Source organism: Callorhinus ursinus, unplaced genomic scaffold, assembly GCF_003265705.2.
Source record: "Callorhinus ursinus isolate GAN/ISIS: 27379988/994484 unplaced genomic scaffold, GSC_fseal_2.0 scaffold538, whole genome shotgun sequence".
NCBI lineage: Eukaryota > Metazoa > Chordata > Mammalia > Carnivora > Otariidae > Callorhinus > Callorhinus ursinus.
This window is the reverse complement of record NW_027397593.1, coordinates 1-22,491: the sequence shown is the minus strand read 5'-3', so window position 1 is coordinate 22,491 and position 22,491 is coordinate 1. Positions and strand designations below refer to the sequence as shown.

The 22,491-nt window shown below is 38.8% G+C and overlaps 1 protein-coding gene and 1 long non-coding RNA gene across 2 annotated transcripts; both read left to right on the top strand.

The window, feature by feature from the left end:
* Positions 1-293: 293 nt before the first annotated feature.
* LOC141372051 (interphotoreceptor matrix proteoglycan 1-like) lies at positions 294-14,152 on the top strand. The gene is made up of 4 exons (XM_073890515.1): positions 294-489; positions 10,603-10,769; positions 11,017-11,045; positions 13,921-14,152. The coding sequence occupies exons 1-4, from the start codon at positions 339-341 to the stop codon at positions 14,150-14,152; spliced, it is 579 nt and encodes a 192-aa protein (XP_073746616.1). The 5' UTR covers positions 294-338.
* Positions 14,153-14,537: 385 nt separating this feature from the next.
* LOC141372052 (uncharacterized) lies at positions 14,538-20,974 on the top strand. Its single transcript, XR_012377377.1, has 3 exons — positions 14,538-14,612; positions 15,210-15,289; positions 20,846-20,974. It is a non-coding gene; the product is annotated as an uncharacterized lncRNA (long non-coding RNA).
* Positions 20,975-22,491: the final 1,517 nt, after the last annotated feature.

Genomic DNA, 22,491 nt, shown 5'->3' with positions numbered 1-22,491 from the left:
GGTTTCAATATTTGGCAGTTCCTAAAGGCAAGATGATTTGAGATGTTGTTGTTTTTTTTTTAATTACACTTGATCAGCTCATTATGCTATTCCTTTATTTCTGAAAATGCCTCGTCACTGAAATTTGGCAGTTGCACCAGAGTAGAACTTGAACAAACCAGAGGATTATAACTTTTAGTTTATTCCATTCATTTATCATATATTTCACATATATCAATGGATATATTCACCAGGAAATCAATCTTTCTTTTACAGATCTCTCCATTAAAATACACCATTCTGAATCTAAAGACATAGACAATGCCCCAAGAATCGAAACATCTGAAAGCACTGCAAAAATGTACAAAGTGTCAACCATGAAAGGAATATTTGATTTGGCCAAGCGTCGAACAAAAAGGTCAACATTTTTCCCAACTGGGGTTAAAGTCTGTCCACAGGAATCCATGGAACAGATTTTAGCCAGTCTTCAAGCTTATTATAGATTGACAGGTAAGGAAAGAGATGGAACCTGTTTAGCCTTTCATTCCTTTTACCCCTTCCCTTTCACTTATCCACACATGGTCGTTAACCCCAAATTTCCAGAATCTCTCATTTAGTCACAAGGGTTCTATAAATAAGTCAGCTAATCTGAGAGTGATGAATAGTAAACATTCAAAACTATGGTAGATATCTCCTCTTAGGTTTAAAATAATGTCCGGTGCAACATAGAACCATTAAGGCATTTAACAAGTCACCAGAAGGCCTTGGCATCTGGGTATTACCTCTTTGTTTTATTTCTGCCAAAGCCTAATACTGAATTTTAATGTTACTATTATGAGTAAGAAGCACAGAATGATTGCAACGTCAGGAATCTGAGCAAGTTGATTTATGACTTAAGATTTCATTTTTCAAAAGCAACATTACAATCCAGATCCTCTCTCCCTTCTTGTTAAGTTTAAGTTGTTTATTGCTGATCCAGCAAAAAGTTCTGAAGTTTGGAAACCTGGAGGCACACCCAAGTGCAGAGGAGTCACAAATTAACAGTGGTTACCAAGATATAATGCAGGGGTGTTAACAGGATTTACAACACAATTACTGTGATTTCCAGCAGTTACAGTGCAGTTTTCACCCCAAGACAGCATAACAGGATTCTTGTGGCTTTCTCTGAAATCATTATGGAGTTCAGTCACACCACAGCCATCAGTGGCTATCCTTGTCATTCACTTACTATAGATGAAAGAGTCGCCATGACTTCTTCTTTAAATGAAAACAAAACAAAACAAAAAAGAATCTTTAGTAGTTACTATTAAATCCCCCAGGTTGTTCCAAATAATGCAAAATATCTTAGCTAGCTGAAGCCTAAACTCAATTCATCTTACATGTGAAAGTGAGGGGGTTTGCTGAGGTCCACCTTCATCACATATGATATTTGTTTCCATTCCAAAAAGTACGGTCAACCTGCTCTATTTTAAGCCCGTTAACTAGAATGTGCTGGTTCCATTCTAGCCTGTGACGTATTGCAAATTATGGCAGCAGAGAACCCCTTTCATGATACCAACATCCTACAAAGTTCTTGAGTATCTACATCTGTAAAATGTACAAAGGTTGAGTTAGTCTGGGGAGTTTTTGCTGGGTTTTGGAGGCATAACTAACAGTGTCAAAAATATCAAGCCTTATGTTCCTCATATGTCTCATTTTATGTGGAAGAGACATTTGCGTTCTGACAGAAGCCACACCCACAGAGAAATGACAAGCACTGGATCACAGTCAGAAGGAGAAGTCTAATCATTGAAAATCAAGCACACTGTATTATTATTCTGAGGTCCTAGCATAGCACCTCTGCATAGCAGTTTCTGAATAAATGCTTATTGAGGGATACAGGAGGCAAAGAGGCTATTGGAAATGCAAAGAAAAGACAATAATGTGTAAATTATTCATTTTGAATGTGGCTACACACTGATCAGATAATGACACTGGTAAATTTCATGTTATTTGTTTATGAATGGAAGTGAAATATATAGCATATGCATCACATTGAATATGAGCACAACTGCTTTAACTTCCAATTCTTCATGATATTCACAAGTAGGATTCATTGCAGGTATTTATAAAATAGACTATTGCTGCAACCAAATTTTTAACTCTGAATTTTATTCTTTATTCTTGATTAGGTTTGCCTTTTTCATTCTTGCTTTCCTGGATGAAACAAACCACTGTTTTTCTCCCCCTGCCCCCCCCCCCCCCCCGCAACAACAGTCCATTATCTTTATGGCTGCCCCTGGGTGATATGAAATTTTACTATTCATCAGCATGGGTTTCTTAAGTCTAACAAATTGGTTCACAAAGAAACAAGAAATAAGACCTAGCTACAAAGTGGTGCTCCTTTGACAGGGTAACACACTTATTATTTTTGTTGCTGCTTTTACAAAATTATCTTTTGACATCTTTAAAACTTAGGAGAGAAAGCTTCCACATTCATCAAATCAAATGGAATATTGAGATACTTCTTTTTCCAATGCTTAAAGCAACACAAATGAAAATGTTCTGAGCTTCATGGTAGACTCATAAACATACTCATTCCAAAGCACAAATTCAAGACAGGCAAGTTTTGTTTCCGGTAGTCTCCCAGGGGAACCCTGTGCTCCTACCCAGGCACACTCCCTTCAAACCGCCCACCCCCTCTCTGTATCTCCCTCTCTTTCCCTCCCCCTCCCCTCCTCCTTCCTCTTCTGTCTCCCTCCACCTCTGTCCCAACCTCAATATCAAAAGCTAGATTTTTCTTTCACATTCATGCATGCCTTAGAGAAAATTTAAGATAGAGGGTATCCTATCTTGCTTGCTTAAGTTCTTGCTTCTCTATGTGTTGTCCATAGACCAGCAGCACCACCAGCATCTGGCAGCTTGTTAGAAATGCAGACCTACTTTCACCCCACCATATCTACTTCCAGAATCAGTATTTTAATAAGATCCCCAGGTAATCCATTTGCACTCTAAAGTTCTAGAAGCACTGGTCTAGAGAACATATAGCCAACATCCCCATGACAGAGATTAAAAAAGTGAGGTGACATGTTCAGTCAGGGCCAATGTGGCAGAGCAGGGTTAGAACACAGCATTCTGACTCCTACTCCAGTGTGTCATCTCTCCATCTAATGCGTGCCCAACACGGTGGCAGGCTTTTTACACACCATTGGTCTAACCTAATCCTTACAAATGTGAATGACTATCCCAGGGCATGCCTGGCCTCCAGGATACATGTTCCCTGGGGTTCTTCCCACATCGCCAAAGAGCCTACAGTGTAGCTTTCAGCAGAAAGATTAAGACTCTGTGGTCAGATTTCAGGCATTGCCCAGCAACTGTGGGAAGACTGAAGAGGCAAGGTTCTGGATTTCCCTAGAATCCCTGTGGAAATCTCTCCTGGTAGATTTAGGGAAGGATGGTGCTGTAAGTTAGATAACAGGTAAGTTAAAGGGTTAGAAAAATCCAGCTTTCAGAAGTTTTCAGACTGCTCCCAGCCCTGAGATCCTTTGATGCTTCAACTTTCAAGGGTTCTTTTGATGCCCCCTTGGTAAAGGTGGGGGATCTCTCCTGGTGGGACATGGGCTGGTGCTCTGGTTCTCCCAATCACAGAAAGATTCTATACCTCCTGCTCTGTGCTAAGCCTCCAGGAGGTCAGAAAAATGACATCAGAGCAGTCACCAAAAGAACCTGCTCCTCAAAAAGTCTAAAGAAAAACTACTGGTCCCTGAATCATCATTAACATTTTAATCCCTATAAATGACAATGCCCCAGAGAAATAATTCTTTTTTTCTGAAGTTTCAAGTTTTTAGTTAAATTCCAGTTAGTTAACATGGAGTATAATATTAGTTTCAGGAGTAGAATTTAGTAATTCATCACTTACATATAACAACCAGTGCTCAACACAAGTGCCCTCCTTAATACCCATCACCCATTTAACCCATTCCCCCCATCACCTCCCTCAACAACCCTCAGTTTGTTCTTTATAGTTAAGAGTCTGTCTTATAGTTTGCCTCTCTCTCTTTTCCCCCCTATGTTCATCTGTTTCATTTCTTAAATTCCACATACTATTTGTCTTTCTCTGACTGACTTATTTTACTTAGCGTAATACAATCTAGCTCCATCCACATCATTGCAAATGGCAAGATTTCATTCTTTTTGATGGCTGAGTAATATTCCATTATATGTACGTACCATATCTTCTTTATCCATTCATCAGTCATTGGATCTTTGGGCTCTCTCCATAGTTTGGCTATTGTTGATAATGCTTCTATAAACGTCGGGATGTATTGTACCCCTTCAAATCCGTGTTTTTGTATCCTTTGGGTAAATATCTAGTAATGCAATTGTGGATCACAGGATAGTTCTATTTTTAACTTTTTGAGGACTCTCCATACTGTTCTCTAGAGTGGCTGTACCAGTTTGCATTCTCACCAACAGTGCAAGAGGGTTCCCCTTTCTCCACATCCTCACCAACATGTGTTGTTCATTTTAGCCATTCTGACATGTGTGAGATGATAGATCATTGTAAGTTTGATTTGCATTTCCCTGATGATGAGTGATGTTGAGCATCTTTTCATGTGTCTATTAGTCATCCATAGGTCTTCTTTGGAAGAATGTCTATTCATGTCTTCTAACCATTTTTAAATTGGATTATTTGTTTTTTGGGTGTTGGGTGTTGAGTTTTATAAGTTCTTTATATACTTTGGATACTAACCCTTTATCAGATATGTCATTTCAAATATCTTCTCCCATTCTGCCTTTAGTTTTGTCTGCTGTTTCCTTTGCTGTGCAGAAGCTTTTTATCTTGATGAAATCCCAATAGTTCCTTTTATGCTTTTGTTTCCCTTGCCTCAGGAGACATATCTACTAAGAAGTTGCTCTGGCCAGTGTCAAAAAGGTTACTACCTTTGTCCTCCTCTAGGATTTTGACGGTTTCCTGTCTCACATTTAGGTCTTTAATACATTTTGAATTTATTTTTGTGTATGGTATAATAAAGTGGTCCAGTTTCATCCTTTTACATGTTGCTGTCCAGTTTTCCCTGCACCATTTGTTGAAGAGACTGTCCTTTTTCCATTGGATATTCTCTCCTGCTTTGTCGAAGATTAGTTGATCATATAGTTGTGGGTTTATTGCTGGGTTTTCTATTCTGTTCCATTGATATATGTGTGTGTTTGTGCCAGTACCATACTGTCTTGATCAGTGCAGCTTTGTAATATAGCTTGAAGTCCAGAATTGTGATGCTTCCAGCTTTGCTTTTCTTTGTCAGTATTGCTTTGGCTATTCAGGATCTTTTGTGGTCCCATAGATATTTTAGGATTGTTTGTTCTAGCTCTATGAAAAATGCTGTTGGTATTTTGATAGGAATTGCACTAAATGTGTAGATTGCTTGGGTAGTACAGACATTTTAACAATCTTTGTTATTCCTGTACATGAGCATGGGATGTTTTTCCATTTCTTTGTGTCATCTTCAATTTCTTTCACTAGCATTTTATAGTTTTCAGAGTGCAGATCTTTTACCTCTTTGTTTAGGTTTATTCCTAGGTATCTTATGGGTTTTGGTACAATTATATGAAATCAATTCCTTGCTTTCTCTTTCTACTGCTGCATTATTGGTGTATAGAAATACAACAGACTTCTGTATGTTGATTTTGTGTCCTGTGATTTTACCGAATTCATGTATCACTTCTAGCAAATTTTTAGTAGAATCTTTTGCGTTTTCTACATGTCATCTGCAAATAGTGAAAGTTTGACTTTTTCCTTGCCTATTTGGGTGACTTTTATTTCTTTTTGTTGTCTGATTGCTAGGGATGCCTTTTATTTCTTTTTGTTGTCTGATTGCTAAGGCTAGGACTTCCAGTAATAGTAATGGTGAGAGTGGACATCCCTATCTAGTTCCTGACTGTAGAGGAAAAGCTCTCAGTTTTTCCTGGTTAAGGATGATATTAGCTGTGGGTCTTTTGTATATGGCCTTTATGATGTTGAGGTATGTTCCCTCTATCCCTACTTTGTCGAGGGTTTTTATTAAGATTGGATGTTATACTTTGTCAAATGCTTTTTCTGCATCTATTGAGAGGATCTTATGGTTCTTATCCTTTCTTTTATAATGTGGTGTATCACATTGATTGATTTGCGAATATTGAACCACCTTTGCAACCCAGGAATAAATCCCACTTGATCATGGTGAATGATTCTTTTAATGAACTGTTGGATGCAATTTGCTAGATTTTGTTGAGAATATTTTAATCCATGTTCATCAGGGATTTTTGGCCTGTAGTTCTTTTTTAGTGTGATTTTCATCTGGTTTTGGAATCAAGGTAATGTTGGCCTCATAGAATGAGTTTAGAAGTGTACTTCCATTTCTACTTTTTGGAACAGTTTGAGAAGAATAGGTATTAATTCTTCCTTAAATGTTTGGTAGAATTCCCCTGGGAAGCCTCTGGCCCTGGACTTTGTTGGGAGATTTTTTTTATTGCTGATTCAATTTCTTTGCTGGTTATTGTTCTGTTCAAGTTTTCTATTTTTTCCTGTTTTTGGTAGTTTATATGTTTCTAGGAATTTATTCATTTCTTTCAGATTGCCCAATTTGTTGGCAGATAATTTTTCATAATATTCTCTTATAATTGTTTGTATTTCTGTGGTGTTGGCTGTGATCTCTCCTCTCTGGGCAATAATTCTTTAAGCAGCTTCAGACATTTGTGCTTCAGGGAGAAAGTTCTCTGAGCCTTTGCAAAAAGGAGATATTCATGGGGGTGAGGGTGTTCTACGTCTCTGAAGTAGGAGAAAGGGCAGCAGAGAAAGGAGCAGAGCTAGGAGGACTCAGGCACCAAAAACAAGCCTTAAATTGGACTGAAATAAAAAGAAGACTTAATCTGAGACCAAAAGCAACATGCCTAAGGGTACGTTGAATTGGTAAATAGATGGATTATCACATTATGTTCTCCCAGGTGTTTCACACACAGATATTATCAGTGAAAGTCACCAACACTAAGACCTCAAAGGCAGCACTACTTGATTTTATATACCTATAAATGATATATCTCTGGCACTTAAATGTGTTTTGAACTAAATTAACAGTTTTATTGCATTGGGGAGAGATGGAAGGTCAAAATAACACCCCGAAAGAGAGTGTGGAGTAAGATGACAAAAATAGCAAGGGCAACTGGTCCGCTTAGATTGGACACACAACTCTTAAGATTTGGGCAAGTCTCAAGATATTCAAATGTTGTTTCCTTCTTGCATTGTGTGTAGACCCTTGAGTAGACATGAAGATCGAAAAGACTGCATGATTGTTGGTATTAGAAAAGGCATTACAACCCTCTGGTCCTTGCTTGGCAGGTAAAAGATAACATTCACAAAAGTGGGTTCTCCCGGTGAGGCTATTCACTTGCTCTCCAGGTGTGCTGACCCCTGTTACTTTCCCAGGTGTGGAAAATTCGATGACACATTTGAGGTGGAAGGGATGGCACCCGCTCCTGGCTTTATGGGTTCTGGTGAGGTGGCTTCTGGTAAATAACCTGAGCTTCTATTGATCTGGAATTCTCTTTGCCTCTTAAAACAAAAAGTTAAGAAAAATCCAGACATCTAAAAATGGGGAATGAGGGGGGGATAAAGCATAGGAGTAAGAGTCTCCAAACTGGTCTTCTCTCACCTTGTTCCTTCCCCCAACCCCTTTTCTCAGCAGGCAGGCAGGCAGAGTTTCTTTAGAAAGTCAGATGATGTCAGCTTCTGCCCTAAAGCCTCCAATTGCTCCCCATTCCTCCTGAGGTAAAAATCAACATACTATAATTGCTTGTGACAGATGTCAGATCTAACTTTTTACCCTCACTTAATACTCTAAAATAATTTTTAAACTATGTACCCACTTGCATGCTTTTCAGTTAACATCTAAAGTTTTTCATCATAAGTTTAAATAATTAGATAAGATGGAACTTTTGGTGAGTTGTAAATATTGATAATGAAAATAAAACAAAAATTAGAGCATTCGTATGCATCCAGTAGAATCTGCCACAGCTACTCAGTAGTTACCATCAAATACTCCGTAGTACATGCCTTCATGTACTCTTCTCAACAGTAAGAAATGCCACAGGGATCCTTTTTCTTCATACATCCACATTTCCACTCCACTTCCCACTTCACAGCCTTATCTTAATATAATTTATTTTATGCTTGAAAGTCTGTTAGTGGTTACTCTTACATACTTCTCAGTAACAAAAATATGTATATAAATTTAAATTACAGATTTTATTTCCTGTTACTATAGGTTTTATGTGTACAAAGAAATTTCTTCTGGATTCAGTTGCATTTATAATTACTTTTAATATATAATTGATTAAAACAAATAGATACAAATTTAACAAAAAATGTAAGTAAATTTCTATTGACAGATATAAGATCAAATACAGGTTTTGTGGGTACTAACATTTATAAATACAAATTTAGGAAAAAGACTTTGGAAGAGGCCAGTTTAAATGAAGGGCCTGTACCTTAAGTTTCATTAGCTTCAGCCTCTGGATACATGGAGTTGCTCTGATGTTGTTCCTCATATTAGTTCATGTACCATTACTTATTATTCATATTATGTGTTGCCAAAATGAGACAGGATTTAGCATCAGTTTTATCCCTATTTTTTTACTTAGTTTCCCTTAAATGCTGAGAAAACTTAAATGTAAATAAGTGGATGGAAACAGATGGGAGTTTTGTTATAACAATATCTTTTTTTTTATTATGTTATGTTAATCACCATACATTACATAATTAGTTTTTGGTGTAGTGTTCCATGATTCATTGTTTGCATATAACACCCAGTTATAGTAATATCTTTATTCTTTAAGTAGATTTGGCATTATATGCTAACAATAACATCATGATCTGTCATTATTTTTAATGATTTGTCAGCTGTCAACTCCATTAGGACTTCTTCTAATGTGTTTTTGGGGTAGGGGTTTTGTGTGTGTGTGTGTGTGTGTGTGTGTGTGTGTGTTATTAACATATAATGTATTATTTGTTTCAGGGGTACAGGTCTGTGGTTCATCAGTCTTACACAATTCACAGCACTCACCATAGCACATACCTCCCCAATGTACATCACCCAACCACCCCATCCCTCCCACCCCTCTCCCCTCCAGGAACCCTCAGTTTGTTCCTGAGATTAAGAGTCTCTTATGGTTTGTCTCCCTCTATGGTTTCGTCTTGTTTCATTTTTCCCTCCCTTCCCCTATGATCCTCTCTCTTGTTTCTCAAATTCTTCGTATCAGTGAGATCATATGATACTTGTCTTTCTCTGATTGACTTATTTCACTTAGCATAATACCCTCCAGTTCCATCCACATCATTGCAAATGGCAAGATTCCATTTTTTTGATAGCTGCATAATATTCCATTGTATATATATACCGCATCTTCTTTATCCATTCATCCGTCAATGGACATCTAGGCTCTTTCTGTAGTTTGGCTACTGTGGACATTGCTGCTATAAACATTGGGGTGCACATGCCCCTTTAGATCACTACATTTGTATCTTTGGGGTAAATACCCAGTAGTGCAATTGCTGGGTCATAGGGTAGCTCTATTTTCAACTTTTTGAGGAACCTCCATACTGTTTTCCAGAGTGGCTGCACCATCTTGCATTCCCACCAACAGTGTGGGAGGGTTCCCCTTTCTCCACATCCCCGCCAACATCTGTCGTTTCCTGACTTGTTAATTTTAGCCATTCTGACAGGTGTGAGGTGGTATCTCATTGAGGTTTTGATTTGTATGTCCCTGACGCCAAGTGATGTTGAGCACTTTTTCATGTGTCGGTCGGCCATTCTTCTAACGTGTTGAAAGCAAAGAATGAGAAACCACCCTGCTGCAAAAACAAGTGTTACCCTCAACTGAGTTCACTTGGTTTCTTAACCTCAACAATACTATTTGACATGGTCCCCTTGTGTGGCAACCTAGAGGCACTGTGCTGCAGTAAGATTAAGGAGGGATGAATAGGGGAAGGATGCAGGCCAAAGGGAATGGGGAAAAGGAAAGGTGGGTCCTCAGGCGGACGGACTTTAGGAAGGCATGATAGGAAAAATGAGACCTAGGTATAGATTCTCTTTAAATTGTCTGTGTGCCTCTTTATCCCTTGAAAAGTCTTTAAATACAGCCGGGTACCTATGCCCCAGTCTGAAGATTATTGGTCCACAAGGCCCTACACGGTCTCTGTTCCCCTCACCACATCTTTCTGTCTTCATCCTCTTTTACTGTTACCCTTGCCCTGGTCACACTGACAGAGCTCTTTGCTCTTCCGTCAATGTTCAGAGCATTCTCCAGCCTTGAGGCCTTTTCCATACTGCTCAAGAGTCACCCTATAGTGAGGCCTTCCTCAACTGCCCTATTTTAAACTACAGCCTCTCTCTCTCATATTTCCTGTCCTCCTTCTTTTGTTTTCCTCTGTAACACACAGAGGGGTTCAATATGTATTTGCTAAATGAATTAATTTCTGTGCACTATAAATGAGTGTGTCCCCATAAGCCATAAAAGAGCGCTCCACGTTCTGAGATTATGCTTGGGCTGGGAAACGGGAATCATCTCGGGCTGTGGCCATTTTCTGCTCCTAAGTGTGCTGTATCGCAGTGTGCCAGGAAGCAGTGTGGGAAGCATATCGGATCTTTCTGGATCGCATCCCTGAGCCGAGGGAATACCAGGACCGGGTCAGCCTCTGCCAGCAGGACGCTTTCTGCCTCTTCGACATTGGAAGAAATTTCAGCAGTTCCCAGGAGCACCTGGGTCTTCTTCAGCAGGTGAGCCTAAACGCTGTATGTTGGAACGCTGTCCGAATAGCTCCCAGCTCAGTAGGTTTCCACTGCATAAGAGTTAGTTGAAGAAATGCTTAGAGATATCTGGTAAGGCCAACGAGAATTTTATTTTTGCAAAATAACATTGTACAGGCTGGTTGAAGTGAAGTTAAAGGGAAAAGGGGATGAAAATAGACTTTAGCTCTTCAGTTGACATTTTCTCCTGATAAAATTACTTTTTATCTTTCTGCAGAGACTAAAACTGAGACACTTCCCTGAGAGGTAAGTACCCAAAATAGAGTGCAGCATGCTTTTGACTTTTGAAAGATCATATAATGGAGTGAGACTGAGCTATTGTGCCTTTATGATATTATGTCAGCACTGAGATCTGTGTAGGTTATTCTGACAGACAAATTATGCATAGACTGCGCTAAAGATAAATGAGTATATAAGGGGGAAGTGGATAGACCCTAAAGACTGAGATAGATGTTGGCACCATGTTTGCAGATAAAATGGATTCATTACTATGTCTGAAGTATCTAATGTGTATTTCCAGTCATAAGATAAAGAACAATTTTTTTAAATAGTTTGATTTTTAGAATTTATGGTAAACTGTTAGTTACATCAGGAAAATACTAATACAATCAGAGAGCAGCCTGCATTTTGAACTCTCACTTGGCATTCTGTAAAGCATTAGTAGTTCTCAAACTAAATTACCGAAGCACTGAGCTATACTCTCAACAAGAACTGAATATCAAATAAGAAAATCAAAATGAGAAAAAGGCAAGGAAAAGTAATTAGATAAAATGATTAAAGAAGAGAGGCAAACTGTAAACACAAATTACATACATTTTATAACATTTAGAAATCTAATGCTGAAGATAATACTAAGAGAGACACAAATTTGGTATTGTAGGAATTACTGACGATTCTTTATAATGCTTTTCACATTTGTTCCTTCATTTCTGTTCCCTTTGCCAACAACTTCTTCCAAGACCTTACTAATTTACACTGTGAAGAATGTCAAATCTGGTCTCCCTAATGGATTTCCCTGCCTCTAACCATTTCCCCTCCTTAACTGGCATAACTGCTGCTGGATTAATACGTCTGAAAAATTCCTTACATTGAGCCCTGTTCAGTGACTTTCAAAAGAGTCCTACATCTTCCTCTTACCCTTCTGAACATCCTCTGCCCCCTGTTCCCCTCATGTTCTGTGTACAGAAGGCGGATTGGTAAGGATCGAGTCACGTGCATCCTTTGCCCTGACTCCTAGGTAGGGCCAGCCGGTGGGGAGCAGGAGATCAGAGGGAGAGGAGAGAATGAGGTGGGTGCATTTCTCAACTCCCCTCACCCTCAACTTGCAAAGTCTTCAAAAGCTGTTGTCCTCCTTCAACTTCATCTCAGCTCCTGTCAAGCAGCCTTTCCACAGATCCTTCTCTGTCTCTGGTTCATGGCAACTGAACTAAGGGTAGTTTGAGCACCCCACTGTTACCAGCCCTGGGGTACTGCACTTGACCTTGTGGTTGCTCTTATACTCTTCCCACAACTTAGTAATTCCTTTTTTAAACTTTCCTCAAATTACCCCACAATGAGTGAGCCATCTGTGTCCTGCCAGGACCTTCACTGAGGCAGAGCAGAGGCCAAACTCATCAATTAAGACCTTTCACCCCCTGACCTTTCCAACTTTGCATCCATTACCCATGATCCCACTGTTGCCACCATGCCGTTCCTCACTGCACACAGACCACACCTTCCTCATCCTGGACTCTGACCCCTAGCCTTTCCCTCTTGCCCAGAAAAACCTGCCTTTTCTACATTCCCTATCCAAATCCTACTCTCCTTCACACTCCTAGTGGAGTCCCACCTGGATCCCATGATGTCTCAACAGCCTATTTGAGCCTGCAGCAATATTTTCCTGCTTTGAACTTTGTACTCTTTTTGGCACTTACATTTTTACTTAACACTTCCGTGCTTTACCCTATTTTCCTGTAAGAGTTTAAACTCCTCAAGGGCAGGAACCCTTTCGTATCTCTCCACCCACCACCACAGACTTGAGCAAAATCCTCATATATTTTTGTTAATTGATACATCTACCCAACCACTCTTTAGAATTTAGAAATCTTTAGAAAGAATTGCTAAGGAGCAAGAGACAAACACTTTACATTAACTATGATTACCAAGTTGGGAAGGAAGGAAGGAAGGAAGGAAGGCAGACAGGCAGGCAGGCAGGCAGAAAGGCAGGCCTCTTATTTCAAACCTTTCTAGGAAGACAAAACAGGAAATTTTCTCACCTGAGTAGCCCATAAATCTGCCAGTTTCAAATGACTTTAAAATAAAAACCAGTGGAAGAACCCAGTGTCCCAGCTTCCCAAATTAAAGTTTCTAAGTGATGGTCTAGATTGCCACTGTCATAGCAGAATCACACCCAGTGGCAAAGGATGAGGAAATAGCATCTGACACAGGATCCAGCACAAAGTGGGCAGTTGACTTGTAACTAATGCCATAGCCAGCACTTTAATAACTATTCCTCTTGGTTGTTTTCTTTTTTAGAGCAAGGTAAAACAAGGATACCAAAGTTATAATAGGGGGAAAGAGATCGTACTATGAACAAAGTTCTAAAAAGTGAAAGAAAAAAAGAAAATTGTCTAAGTCACAAATGCTCTAATGTTTGATATGAGATCTTTACAAATATGATATCCATAAAAACTATTTCTTGAGTATACAGCATAATACCAGTAGAAACAAACAAGAATACCTAATTCCAAAACAATCTGAATTTATATTTAGCCTGTGTGCACCAATATAGTCCTCCATGTTTACATCTATTCTGATTGGTCAGAGGCCATGCCAGGCCAATGGATATTTTGTATATTACCTCTATTAGAACTTTGGGAAAATTGCATGTGTTAGAAATATGTATGTAGATGGTCCCATTGTCTATAGCCAGTCAAGATGACCTTACAACACAGAGCACCGAGCCATTCCCTTTGGTCTTCCCATCATCGTGAATCACAGAAAAGTGGATCAGATATATTGGTCAACTATGACTAAATTGTACTAATACAGACAAAAGCTAATAAGATCTAATAGCTTATAGTAACAAATTTTTCAGTGAGCTTCAAAAGGTATCACTACTGCTACTCCTTTCTATATAAAGCTTGCTAGAATGGGCCAATGTTATAACAGACAGCTGTACAACCATGCCCTTGGATTTGCCCTTAGACATCTTCCAGACTGCCACTGCAAACCTACCCATAACTCCTGCAGACAATGGTTGTGTCCAGAATAGGGATTTAATACTCCTGCATTATCCAGAAATCTCCCTCTCTCCTATTACTACAACCACAAGAGGTATTTTAGTAAATAAACTTAAGGATTTGCAGGTTTGAGGATCTGAGATTTTAGCAAGAACATTCAGTCATAGATCATGTCATGCAATTATCTTTGATGTCAAGGACACAGTGCAAACACAATGGGACTATAAAACATCAAGCCCCAAAGACCAGTCTTGCATATGGTGAAAATGCTCCCGAGGACCACATGAAAGATGCTTATGGAAAACCCTGGATTCAAACATAACCATTTTCAGGAGTTGTTTGAATTTTTCTTCAATGAAAATATATTTGAAGGTTACTTCTATAATGAAAGAAATAGGCAAACCCAGTTTTAAAGGGGTTTTCTCTAATTTTTAGGTCTATTGAGTATAGGAAAAGTAAGTGCATTTCCCCTATTGTTATCAAGCTCCTTTTCACCACCTCTTCTTTCTTTTCTGCTGTGGTGATAGAAAAGATGAAATATCTACAGCGGAGACATTCGGAGAGCCTGGTGAGACCCCTGTGTTTTCTACAGGTAAGCTTAGATCTCCTCATTCACCTGCTCCTGAACCTTAATTTAAATGATCATGAAAGTATATTATTTAAAAAGCAATCCTTAATTGAAGTTGACAAAATTTATAATATACTTTCTCAAAGCTGATATTTTTAACTTTATAAAATAATTTAAATGCATTGTATAAATCTTGAAAATCTAGAAAAGAATAAAGGTAAAGCCAAATCACCCATTATCCTTCAACTTGGAGACAATCATTACCAATATTTTCAAACAAATAAGTTCAAGATAAATATCTGTCTTGCACCCTTTATATATTCACAAGTGGAAAAATTAGCAGATCTCATTGGCAAAACCATTTAACTGTAACATATTTAGGATGGCCCCAAACTAGGATAGCACCTAGAAGAGAAGAATGGAGAATTCAGCTAGGATCAAAAGTATGAGTTATATTTTTCTCAAGAACATATTTATGTGATCTTAAAAAAAATAAGTAAGAAGGCACCCCACATCTGTAAATTCCAGAATGACAGAAAAAGTATATGAAATTTTGACCTTGTTCTAATGTAAACTTCTCCAATCTCATTTTTGTGCCTGTAATGTTTTTAATTTCCACAGATGTTGCCAATGTCTCCATTGGACCCTTCCCTCTCACTCTGGATGTCACACTCTTCAATGACACCAAGAAGCCTACAATAGTAAGAAGTTCTGAGAGTCAATCTAGCTCTTCACATGCCTGGTTTTGTTTTATTAGTAACACAAGAAAAGAGAATGGGTGAATTGGCCATTTAGTATTACTAGTGCTGCATTTTTATCACTCCAATTAAGAGTCAGTGACTTTGTTCTATTTGGTATTATTCCTTCCTCTGGGGACTGAGGGAAAAATAGATTGAAAACTAGAATAAGGTGGGAGGAATTGTAAGAAGCAACTTAATTATAAACTCCAGGACTGCAGGGCGCCTGGGTGGCTCAGTTGGTTAAGCGACTGCCTTCAGCTCAGGTCATGATCCTGGAGTCCCGGGATTGAGTCCCACATCGGACTCCCTGCTCAGCGGGGAGTCTGCTTCTCCCTCTGACCCTCCCCCCTCTCATGCTCTCTCTCTCTCTCTCTCTCTCATTCTCTCTCTCAAGTAAATAAATAAAATCTTTAAAAAAATAAATAAAATAAAATAAACTCCAGGACTGCAGGGGCCCTTTTTCTCCCAGTACCTAAGAGAACCTCATCTACAGCAGGTACTCACCAAGCACTAGAATAAATGAATGAATAAAACCTATCAATCAATCAGTCAAGCTCCTTCTCCACTAAAGTGTATTCTTGTGCTGACAGTAAGGGTAGAAGTTTTGCTTTCAGTCATGGCCAGCATGAATAGGTCAGACAAATATCAAAATGATTGAAATCCTGCATGTCAAATGGGGAAAAATAAAATCGGTATTCTCAGGCAAAGAGGAACACGGGCTGCACTGCTCTCTTTGTGTGAAAAGGCATGAAGGAGGAGAAGATATGTTACAGAATTTAATGTCGGCTATCAAAAAAGGGGGACATTTTAACTGCTCCAAAATCCTTGATCCAGACATTTGATGCTGAAGCGGGGAAACTGTCCTCTTTACTCAGGAGTGACAGGGCTGGGGCAGCACGAGGTGGGCAGCAAGTTCAGAAGGGAGCAGGGGTACGGGGGTGACACGTCTGAGCCCAGATCTTCTCATCCTTACGCTGCCACTGCAACCAGACTTAACTTCCCTGTGGTTTGTGAGACTTCACTACCCTTTCCTCTCCTGGGAACCTCGCCGCAAGGCATGGATCAAAGCCCAGGCAGTGAGGACGAGAAGGACAAGAAGTTCAGTCTCACCAGCTCTACGTGAAAATTCAGGGATGAGAAACCCGCTGGCCATTCTATCTGGCCTGTAGGCCAGATTGCTATGGATTTGCTGGAACTATTGCTATGAACAAAGAATTAAAATTTCCATTTTTCTCAAAAATACTATTCCATAAACAGTGAAAAGTGCTGTTGGAAAGAATTATTAAGATTAAATGTATTTACTATAAAATTTCAAAGACAATTCTAGTTTGCCTTCTCTTTTCCCACATTACTTGTGTCCCATGTTCTTCAAAATCTAATATAGGTCCCCCCTTCTGCAGTAAATATCCCCTGAACATTTCATTTCATATTCACCACATCCCTCTCTTATCCTTTTCACCACCTGCATCTATCACTTATTCTTTCATTCACCAACATTTTACTAAAATCCTCTCACGTGCCAGACATTGGGGTATGTGCCAAAGATTCTAAGATGAATAAGACACGGTTCCTGCCTTCAAGAAATTTATGATGCAAAATAAGTACAAAATAATCTAAATGCTGTACTTGAAGATGGCAGATGTATAGAATGGAACAAAATGATAGACCAGAACAGGTTGCAAAGCATGTAACTCCCAGTCATGTATATTCACAGAGAGTTTTGTGCATAAGTGGCCCCCTTTTTTTTTTAACTTTGGGAGATTTAATGAAGTGTGAGAATCATACTGGATTCAGGAGATTATATGTGGGGTGACAAGATTAGCATATAAAAAGACTGTAGGTGAGTATGGCATAGGTATTAAATGAGAAATTCAAATATTATTCATTGCTCCAGGAGTTTAGAGGAGGCAAAGATTTCTGCCCTGAGTGATCAGAGAAAATATTATTTTAAATGAACCATAAAATATTAGTAAGAAGTTAAAAAAGTGTGTATGTGTGTGTCCCCATGTTTTAGTGCTGGAGGTGAGCATGGGGAGCAGTGAGGAGGGTCTCCAGTCAGGAAATTAGCACAAGCGATGTGATATCTCATCAACAGTGAACAAGCTATCTGGTAGTCAGTGCAGGGAGAAATGACACGGACTACAATTGTTTGAGCAGCAACAATTCCATTTATAATTGCACCAAAAAAAATAAGATATCTAGGAATAAACCTAAGCAAAGAGGTGAAAAACCTGTACTCTGAAAATTATAAAATACTGACGAAAGAAACTGAAGATGATACAAAGAAATGGAAAGGCATTCCTTGCTCATGGATTGGAAGAATAAATATTGTTAAAATGTCTATACTACCCAAAGTAATTTACACATTTAATGCAATCCCTATCAAAATACTGATAGGATTTTTCACAGAGCTAGAACAAAGAATCTTAAAAATTGTATGGAACCACAAAAGACCCCAAATAGCCAAAGCTATCTTGAAAAAGAAGAGCAAAGCTGGAGGCATCACAATTCTGGACTTCAAGCTATATTACAAAGCTGTAGTAATCAAAACAATCTGGTACTGGCACAAAAAATAGACATATAAATCAATAGAACCGAATTGAAAACCCCAAAATAAACCCACAACTATATGGTCAACTAATCTTCAACAAAGCAGGAGAGAATATCCACTGGGAAAATGACAGTCTCTTCAACAAATAACATTGGGAAAACTGGACAGCAACATGCAAAAGAAAGAAATTGGACCACCTTATTATACCATACACAAAAATAAATTCAAAATGCATTAAAGACCTAAATGTGAGACAGGAAACCATAACAATCCTAGAAGGGAATACAGGCAGTAACCTCTTTGGCATCAGCCATAGCAACTTATTTCTAGATATATCTCCTAAGGCAAGGGAAATAAAAGCAAAAAATAAACTATTGGGACTACATCAAAATAAAAAGCTTCTACACATGGAAAAAACAATCAATAAAACTAAAATGCAGCCTACGGAATGGGAGAAGATAATTGTCAATGGCATATCTGATAAAAGGTTAGTATCCAGAATATATAAAGAACTTGTAAAACTCAACACCCAAGAAACAAATAATCCAATTTAAAAAAGGGCAGAAGACATGAACAGACATTTTTCCAAAGAAGACATACAGATGGCCAAGAGACATCTGAAAAGATGCTCATCATCACTCATCATCAGGGAAATGCAAATCAAAACTACAATGAGATATCACCTCACACCTGTCAGAACCAGTAAAATCAACAACACAAGAAATAATAGGTGTTGGCAAGGATGCAGTGAAAAAGGAACCCTCTTGCACTATTGATGGGAATGCAAACTGATGGACTGTGGAGAACAATACGGAGGTTCCTCAAAAAGTTAAAAATAGAATTACCCTCCAATCCAGTAATTGCACTATTAGGTATTTATCCAAATAATACAAAAACACTAATTCAAATGGATACGTGCACCCCTATGTTTATAGCAGCATTATTTACAATAGCCAAATTATGGAAACAGCCCAAATATCTATCAGCTGATGAACGGATAAAGAAGATGTGGTGTATATGTATGCAATGGAATATTATTCAGCCATCAAAAAGGATGAAATCTTGCCATTTGCAAGGATGTGGATGGAGCTAGAGAGCATAATGCTAAGCTAAATAAGTCAGTCAGAGAAAGACAAATACCATATGATTTCACTCACATGTGGAATTTAAGAAATGAAATAGATGAACATGGGGGAGGGAGGAAGAGAGAGAGAGAGAAACCAAGAAACAGACTCTGAACTATAGAGAACAAACTGATGGTCACCAGAGGGGAGGTGGGTTGGGGGATGGGTGAAATAGGTGATGGGGATTAAGGAGTGAACTTGTCATGATGAGCACAGGGTGATGTATGAAGTATTGAATCACTATATTGTACACCTGAAACTAATATAATGGTGTAATTTAACTAACTGGAATTTAAATAAAAACTTTTAAAAAATAGGATATCCTACCTGGGCCTACTCAGTAGTTTAATAAACAAATTTTAATGAAAAAAATATATAAAAAATAAAAAATAAATAAAATCTTTCAATCAGATTGGGATCAGACTGGAGAGAGCCTTGACGTCAGGAAAATAGTTTGGATTTTTATTCCATAGGTAATAGAGTATTACTGAGGATGCTGGGTGAGAAGCATGGAAAAGTAATCCAGTGGCTAAGGATAAATTAGAAGACTTCTCACTAATACATCTAAAGAATTTATTTAAATGTCTCACGTGAACTTTAAATATGCCTAGTGAAATGGTAAGCTTCTAGAGGATAATACCATATGCCATATTTTTCTTTTAACTTCCCATATGTCCTAGCACTGTTCTATACCCATACAGATGCTTAATGTGTGTTACTTCAATGAATGAATGAATGAAATCTTTTTGTTAAACAAACATCAGTAGTCTGGTAAGTGTGAATCTACATCCTCTGTGTGCCCTATTAAGGTTAGAGGCTATGCTGCTGTCCCATGGAAGAGAGGACCTTGTGATAAGAAATGAGGAGAAATTACATTGACTACCACCCACATGAGATTTGTCCCTCATGTCATTTTTTTTTTAATTTTTTTATTGTTACGTCCTCATGTCATTTTCTATTGGTTGGTCTCTTTCAGCCTCCACAGCTCTAATTTCACTAATAAGAGAATATGTACATTACCAAAGACATTCCGTTTTCTACAAACATGTTTTTTACTCTTTCAAGAAAGCTGTTCAGATTTCATGATCATCTGGCTACCCAATATTGAAAATCTGTCAAACCCCAAGTTTGAAACCCAGCTCTAGGCTTGCTCTGTACCCTGGGAGCCCAGATGAATTCATAACAGTGAGAGACTCCTGCCTGTTCCCAGTCCAGACGGCAAGGAGGATGACCCCTGGCCCTTGTGATCAGAGGCCAAATCCAGCTCCTCAGAAGAGTGCTTATCTTCTAAGTCACATGCTACCAAAGGTGGCCCAAATATGCCATTCCTTCTGAGAGATATTTCAAACCCTTTCTTGACCTGACAGTGCTTACTAACTAGTTTCAATGTGAAGTTTAAGCACAAATGGTCTCATTAAACCAGTCTAGACTCTTCTCTAAAAAAGATTGTATTAAAATCTTAGCGTCCTTAGGTTATTTTGGGTAATCCGATCCTCATCAAAGAGTATTCATAAAGTTACACAAGAATGTGGCATGATCCCAGTGATGCTCTGGCAGTATATATGAATTATGGGTGTGTCTATATGTGTAAATGCTTTCATGAAGAGCACATAGTCATAAAATTACGGTGTTCTCAAGGATTCTAAACAGTTAACTCATTGGAGCTTTGGTACTTTGTCTCTCAATGTAATTCAGAGGACAATTCTAGTTAATAGGATTTCAATTCTAAAAGCACTTGAGCCTTCAAAATACACTTCTTGAGACAATATCAATATATATTATTTAATATTACCCTATGCTTGTGCTTTACGTTAATAAAAGACTTTTGTTTTTTTAATTTAGGAAAGAAAAGTTGAATCCACTAAGGTATCCAAGGGCCCACTGGAGCAGAAGGTGGAGCTGAGCATCACTCTGGCAAATCAGAGGTTCAAGGCAGAACTCACTGACTCCCAGTCCTCATATTATCAGGAGCTGGCAGCAAAGTCTCAACTCCAGGTAACTGAACCCACCCCACACAACCACAGCCCAAGTCATGAATCAGAATCTGAGAGCCAACAGGACCTAAACCATTTGAGCTAATAATTCCAACTTCTTGTAACTAGGCCTTCATTTTTAACCATTAGAAAGAAATCAAAGGGGTGCCTGGGTGGCTCAGTTGGTTAAGTGACTGGTCATGATCCTGGAGTTCCAGGATCGAGTCCCACATCGGGCTCCTTGCTCAGCAGGGCGTCTGCTTCTCCCTCTGACCCTCCTCCCTCTCATGCTCTCTCTCTATCACTCTCTCTCTCTCAATAAATAAAAGAAAAGAAAAGAAAAGAAAGAAAGAAATCAAAAACTGCAATAGGTCCAAAAATGTTAGGGCAAATGGATCTCTAGGAAAGTTTTTCTATTCTACCTTCTCTATCTTAAAAGTCACTTATGTTTAAGTTTTCTTTAAATATTAGTAGGTTTTTAAATCTCCTTTAACTGAAAGTCACTAAGCATATATTCTAAAGCTCTAAAATGTTCATTTAAGCACCAACTAGGGAATATGCTGGGTTGAAATATGAATTTTTAACCCATATTGTCTTACATAATATTTCCACTTTTGCAGTTTAAAGCAATTTCAAGCCCTGACATTTTTCATGGGTAAAAGTGAAGGGCAATTATGTTGTCCATGCCATCCAGTAAACTTAGAAGCTATCCCAAGGTATCTCTTCCATCTCTGACCATCATCAGCTCTGCCCACCTCTTCACTTGCTGCAGGAGGAATCCAAAGCTCTGTGCTGACAGAGCTTCTGTACACCACGGTGGCTTCTGTACACCATGATGAGAGTCCTGCCTTCCTTTCTAGCCTCATCTTAACACTAGCTCCTGCCCATCCCCCTCCTTTGTGTACTACAGGACATACAAACTGCTTGCAAATCTCTTCTCACCTTTAGCCTTTCCACATGCTGCCTCCTCTGTCTTCAGTGTCCTTCCCCTGGGTTTCATTTTACAGACTTCATCAAGGAGATTTCTCTCCACCCTTCCTGGGTTCAGTACCTCTCCTCTGAGCTAACACACAGTACCCACTGAGGTCACAGCAGTTATCAGCCTGTCTTGAGATTGTTTACACGTCAGCGGCCTTTCTTATCTCCCTTGCTCCCTTTCTCTCTCTTCACCTCTTCACCCTCACTGCCTTCAGGCTCTGGGTGTCCCCTTGAGGGCAGGAACAGTTTCTTTATCTCTGAGGACTTACCTGCTAATGCGGAGTTGGGATGCATTTAACTATTCAGTAATTGTAGAAATGCAACTGAAAAATAGATGCATTCATAAGATAACATAACCATGAACTACATTTATGGATAGCCCAAGCATCTCACACAGCATGGCCAGGGAACCCACAGGCCCCTACTTCTCATATGTGGAGAATTCAAGGCTTACTTCCTCTCAACTGGAGAAAAGATGAATAAGCAAAAATTTTAAACCTCCAACCACTCCCTGCATCACCGTTCAGTCAATAAAAT